Genomic DNA, 6728 nt, shown 5'->3' with positions numbered 1-6728 from the left:
TTGGATCTCATTCCCTTTCCCTTCAACCTTTTTCCTCTCTCCTTCTCCTTTTCTCTTTCTCTCTCTCTCTCTTGATCTATATATCTATCTGTATCTCTCCCTCCTTTGTCTCTCTTTCCTTTCTCTCTTTCTCTCTCTATATATCTATTATCTATCTATCTCTCCTCTCTCTCTCCTGTCCTCTCTCTCCCTCCCTCTCTCACTGCTCTCTCTATCCCTTCTCTCTCTCACTCTGTCCCTCCCTCTCTCTCTGCTCTCTCTTTCCCCTCTCTCTCTCTCTCTATCCTGTCCTCTCTTCTCTCTCCCTCTCTCTCTCTGTTCTCTCTCTCTCTCTCTCTCTCTCTCGTCCTCTCCTCTCCCCTCTCTCTCTCTCTCAAATTCAAATTCAAATTCAAATGCTTTATTGGCATGACATATTTAAAAATACATATTGCCAAAGCGTAGTGACAACAGCAATCAACTAAGTAAGAATATATAATCAAAAGGAAAAAGAAGACAAGCAGCATCAATGATAACAGCACAAATGATAGGAACATAATACTTATCTATTAACTGAATTAAACTAATTATATTATATACATGCACACATACACACACATACATATATATATATATATATACATACATATACACATATACATATATATATACAGATATATGTACATATATATATACGCACATACATACACACACACACACATATACATACGCACACATATACATACAAACACATATGTATATATACACCCACACATACATATGTTTGCCGGATGCTCACCCACTGTCCCTCAGGCTGTGACAGGCAAAAACGTATCTAGCTGCGAGTGAGGCTGTCGCTCCTTCTCCTAATAGAACTCGCAGCTTTTCGTCGTTTGTTAGGGAGGGAAATTTGTTTAGGGATGTTGAATTTAGGATCTTATTAAAATATGTTTCCCTTATCTGCGAATATTTTTCACAATATAACAGGAAGTGCATCTCTGTCTCTACCTCTCCTGTCTTGCAGTGACCACATATACGTTTTTTCTTTGGGTAGCCATGTTTTTTGTGCCTTCCTTTTTCAATTGCTAAGGTGTGGTCACTGAGCCTGTACTTGGTCAGGATTTGTCTCTGCTTTGTATCTCTGACAGAGAAGAGATACTCTGCCAAATTGTATTCTCTGTTTAGGGCCAAGTAGCAATTAAGTTTATTTTGTGTTTTGGTTTCATTATTCCAGTGTTCCAGATAGGCATCTTTTGTTTGTTTAATTATTTGGTTTACTCTAATTTCTGGTCTTAAAGCAGCGCTGGTCTGAGTTTGGTCGGTGTTTGGTTTTAGTTGGTTAGTCAGTCTCATGACCAGCTGACTGAGAGGACTCTTTTTGGGTTTCAGTTCTTGGGTTTTCAGTGCTTGAAATTGCATTGTGTCTTGGGGACTTGATTTGAGGTGCATCCAAAATTTAAGTGCTCTTTTTTTAATGTTAATTATCAATGGGTATCTGCCTAATTCTGCCCTGCATGCGTTGGTGGGAGTTTTCCTTTGGATGTTTAGTATTGTTCTGCAAAATTCTGCATGCAAGGCCTCTATAGGATGCTTGTCCCACCTAGTGTAGTTGTGATAACTGAGTGGACCCCATACTTCACTTCCATATAAGGCAATTGGTTGGATTACACTGTCAAAGATTTTAAGCCAGATTCTAATTGGTATGTCTATTTTGTGAAATTTTCTTCTAATTGCATGAAAGGCTCTGCAGGCTTTTTCTATTAGTGTATTCACTGCCAGACCAAAGTTTCCTGAGGCACTTATTTTGAGCCCCAGGTAATCGTAGAACACTCTCTCTCTCTCTCTCTCTCTCAGGTGTGTGTGACCAGAGCTTTGGGATTCACGTGGCGGAGCTGGCGAGCTTCCCGAAGCACGTGATTGCCAGCGCGCGGGAGAAAGCCCTGGAGCTGGAGGAGTTCCAGGACGTGACCCAGGCGGGCGGGGAGGAAGAGGAAGGGCCCGAGGCGAAGAGGCGGCGTTTAGACAGACAGGTAGGAGGGCGGGTGGCGCAGCGGTAAAGAGCTGGGCTTGTAGCACCGAGGTTTTGGGTTCAAGTCTGCAAGCGTGGAGTCGTTCGAGCGTTGTCCTTGTACCCGTTAGCACTGTACTTTAGCTCAGCTTATTTCAGTAAATATCCAGCTGAATATCCATGCAGTGCTGTTAGATGCTGATAGTGTTGTTGTAATGTGCATTAGTAGTATATAGTTCAGGGTAGGACTGAGAAATACACCGCAACGATACATATTGAATACAATAACGATTATCGGCACCATGTGCTGTATTGCCTTTCTTTTCGTCTTTGTTTCTTTATTTATACCTAAGGTGGTCATAAAAATCTAGAATTCAGAGGCCACATGAAACGCTTCTGGGGGAAAACAACATCTCCAGTGTTATCTGTTGGGTGTTGATAAGAAAGCCATTTGATCTAGACTTACTGTTTGATATTTGGCTAAAATGGTTAGCGCTTACTGTAGCAGCTGGGAACAATTTTGTGGCTCCTACGGTCAACTGCCTTGAGAAAGCTGGCAGCGCAAGCGTATCATTAAGAGTGATGTACTCTGGATTGATGTCACCGAATATCTCATCCGTATCGTACACTTATAAAACTTATTATTGGACAACACCAGCCAAAATGTGACCGCAAATCAAAAGTTTGTAAGTTTTATAAAGCTTTTTGTCAGCAGGATTCTCATTGTGAATTGGAAATCTTTTTACTGATTGCTAACCTATTCGTCACATTAATCACAATGTTGATTAACATAATTTACTTGACCTTTTTGCAATTGCATAACTGTGCCGTCATGTGACAACTTAATGGCTCAATATGTATAAGTTTGTAGATAAGTTTGATAACTGTGTATGTTGCCATGGTATGACAAAGGAAGCTAATCCTGAGCTAATACTTTGGGGAGTTGTTCTATACAAAACGCATGTTATGACACTTCCATGCTTGATGGTGACATTTGCTTGATACAGGGGATCTGTCTGTTTACAGTCGGCACTTGTATGAGTATAGTCAGTGGGGAGGGAGGATGGCGTCGTGGTTTTTGTTGTGTCTTATACGCCCGAGTTCACACAGGTGACAGTCGTCTAAAACGTTCGATGATTTCTGGCGGTCCAGCGATTTCTGGAAGCTGCACGTGGCTCCAGCAAGTTGGGCGGTCCGTACAAACATGCAGTTTGAGTTTATTGTTTTTAACAATAACATCCGCTATAAGGCCTAAAGTATTGTGATTAGATACTTACTGTTGGTCACCCACTCCTGACACGTGTCAGCATGATCCCCTGGTGAAGTGTTGTGATTGGATACTTACTGTTGGTCACCCACTCCTGACACGTGTCAGCATGTTCCCCTGGTGAAGTGTTGTGATTGGATACTTACTGTTGGTCACCCACTCCTGACACGTGTCAGCATGATCCCCTGGTGAAGTGTTGTGATTGGATACTTACTGTTGGTCACCCACTCCTGACACGTGTCAGCATGATCCCCTGGTGAAGTGTTGTGATTGGATGCTTACTGTTGGTCACCCACTCCTTACATGTGTGAGCATAATCCCTTGGGTGTATTTTACATGAGTTTTATCTTTACCTTGGTTGACATTGTTATTTTTTATCTAGGAGGGGGAAAAGATAATCGAAGGTTTCCTGGCCAAGGTGAAGGCCCTGCCTGCCGCAGACATGTCTGACCAGGCCATCCAGGAGGAGCTCAGGAAACTGAAGGCCGAGGTTCTGGCCCAGAACAACAGCTTCGTGAGCGAGCTCGCGTCCCGGTCCACAAGCACCGCTTAAAGCGAGGGCCCGACCCCCCAACCCCCCAAAAACCCCAAAACACTCTAGATAATTATCTGCACTCCTAGCCCCAACAAAAATGTGCCAGTCCAGTCCAAACCGGGCCTGTCCGGTTCAGTCCAGTTTGCTAGTTTGGGGCAGGCGGGTTGTAGGTAATGGTACAGTACATTTGTAGATCTTTGTTCCATTTTAGAACAGTCATTTGTCCATTTTATTTTCTCCTGTTTTTTCTGTTGTGCTGTTAAAAACTCTCCACAACACACAATGGAAAATAAAGCTTGTGTTTTCCTTATTGCACATCCTGCAGTTTCCTTTCCGCACATTGGTGTCACAAAGACTGGCAGCTACTGCTAGGTGTGCTGCGTTAAGAGTCGAAGAGGAATGCCAGGTTTAAGTGAATGCAGTTTATTGTACAGTGTGTTCAATAATGGCAATTATCAATGGTGCAAAATGTGTGTAGTGGAAATGGCTTTACGAGAATGGTGTGCAGGTGACAGTGTTGACGGGTCTCCCCGAACCATTCCACTTTTCTTATATACCCAACGATCAAAAGAAAAAACCCAAGTCATCAATTAAAGACATAATCAAAACAGTAAATCAATTATCCTGCTTGTGCTATCTTTGTAAGCCTATCACACTGGGTTAACCTCTGTATCTGGCTGGGCACTGTCCCGTAGGTATCAATATCTTTAGTCAGTGCCCACTATATCATACCATTGAAGACACCAACTTATTCCCCACAATATCGGTTTACCTACCATACACTGTATTATGGAGAAACTAAGGTTTACGTAAAGCTGATCCAGTAGGATGCTTTGCAGCTGAACACTCCCTCTTTATCATGTCCTGCTGTGACTCCCTGTCAGCACAGTAAACAAAACTTCCTTTTGGGGGTCTGATAAGGTGCATACTTCTGTAAGCCATCATACAACTGCAAAGGAAAGCAAAAGCTGTTTGAGAATTGATCTGTAATGAAAAGTCCTTGGATGTGAATATGGAATATGGAATTCTTTATGCCATTTATGACCTAGTCTGAAATTGAGAGGATTATTATCTCAGAAGGCAGAAGTGTCTCATTAAGCACGATACAACTTTGTACTATTGTGATTTGAACAAAAGTCAGTATTACCTTCAGTGGAATGACATCACTGTTAGACATGTTCAAAGGAATTACATGGGCATGTCCTCTAATGCTGTCACTTGTTTACTGGAATGACATCACTAATATAAATGTTCACTGGAATGACATCACTGTTAAACATGCTCACTGGAATGATATCACTGTTAATCATGCTCATTGGAATGACATCACTGTTAATCATGCTCACTGGAATGACATCACTAATAGACATGTTCAGTAGAATGAGAGCACTGTTAAACATGCTCAATGGAATGACATCACTGTTAAACATGCTCACTGGAATGATATTACTGTTAATCATGCTCACTGGAATGACATCACTAATAGACATGTTCAGTAGAATGACAGCACTGTTAAACATGCTCACTGGAATGACATCACTGTTAAACATGCTCACTGGAATGATATCACTGTTAATCATGCTCACTGGAATGACATCACTAATAGACATGTTCAGTAGAATGACAGCACTTAAACAAGCTCACTGGAATGGCATCGTTATTATCGACACGCTCCCAGGGCATATTGTCAGAGCCCCAAGGTTACTGCCATCTCCACTTAGATAAGGGGACAGAAAGGGAAACATTCTCTCTCTAAACGTACCTTTGCAGGTGTAGATCTGTATCATGTCACTGGGGTCAAAGACCACCTCCCCCTGTCATAGTCCAGCTGCATTCTGATCCTCTGGGGCTTCCTCCTCACTTTGATGCACTTTTTCTCTGAGGAGCACGCTCCGTACAGGTCCCAGTTCCTCTGGGAAAGAACCCAGAAGCCCTTTTCGGGGATTGCTCTTATCTGCCCCTTCCTGTCGACGGACTTCCTCGCCACGCCCAAACTGCAGGAAGGTTTGTTCCCCACCTCCACCTCCCAGCTGTGCTTCCCTGAGGTGTAGCCCTCGGAGCCCAGTACGGCCACACCGAAGTCGAACCTCTCTGGGTTGTCGGGGAGTGGGTGTTTATCTCCAGTATTTCTCACTCTGGTCAGGTCATCGCTCAGAGAGAGACAGGGATGTACAGTGTTGGGGTCCAGAGTCACTGGAGCTAGAAGACCAATGTCAGTGGTAAAATTTACTGTCCTAGGTAGGCAATAAGGCCTGGAGCAGAGGCGGGTTAATAAAGGCCATGTCTGTTTATGGTTTTCATGCCAACTTCTGGCCTTATTTGTTTAATTAATTATCCCTAACATTTATGGCACCTGACATTTTAGCTAGATTTCTTGATAAGTGATAGCCGAAGACTTCTTGTCTCCCCAAATGATACGTTTTGCTGAGATCTAATCTATGAGTGAACCAGTTTTGGTGTACAGTATATGGCCATTTGGCTCATTTAGCCAGTGTAATTGCTGGAAACAAAAACTGTATGCACTGGCCCTCCAGAACCAGAATTGCCCACTCATGGAGGCAAGAGACATGAACTGTCACCAAAAAATGTGCAGGTTTGAATACCTGAAGAGAGTCTTTTTTCCTTAGGAATGTTCCTAACTGAGTGAAATGAACCGGAAGTGGCAGCCATGATAAGAGCTGTTCGAATTCTCTAAATGCTAAGGAAAGGTGCTTCAGTGCTTCCTTTCTTATCTCCTTTAGCATAGGGGACACTGGACGATCCTTTACGAAAAGAAAGGAGATAATGCCGTCCCACAATTCCTTGCAGCAGCAACATTTAAAGCGACGCACCATTCGGCTGTTCACGAAAACAAATTATATGCATAGGCTTATAATCAGATCATATTCAGCATATTAACCATAACACAGAAGTCTGTCTTTCAAGAAAAAAGGATATGA

General features: G+C 42.8%; 1 protein-coding gene across 1 annotated transcript in view; it reads left to right on the top strand.

Moving 5' to 3' along the window:
• The window catches only part of LOC135247308 (DNA mismatch repair protein Msh2-like), a 5734-nt gene extending 1630 nt beyond the window's left edge, over positions 1 to 4104 (top strand). The window contains exons 3-4 of the mRNA XM_064320609.1: positions 1834 to 2009; positions 3637 to 4104. Coding sequence (XP_064176679.1) covers positions 1834 to 2009; positions 3637 to 3807 — 347 coding nt within the window. The 3' untranslated portion in view covers positions 3808 to 4104. The remainder of the gene's footprint in view (positions 1 to 1833; positions 2010 to 3636) is intronic.
• Positions 4105 to 6728: the final 2624 nt, after the last annotated feature.

The sequence above is a fragment of the Anguilla rostrata genome, unplaced genomic scaffold (assembly GCF_018555375.3).
Source record: "Anguilla rostrata isolate EN2019 unplaced genomic scaffold, ASM1855537v3 scaf1210, whole genome shotgun sequence".
Taxonomy (NCBI): domain Eukaryota; kingdom Metazoa; phylum Chordata; class Actinopteri; order Anguilliformes; family Anguillidae; genus Anguilla; species Anguilla rostrata.
Note: the sequence above shows the minus strand (reverse complement) of the source record. Positions and strands in the feature narration are given on the sequence as shown.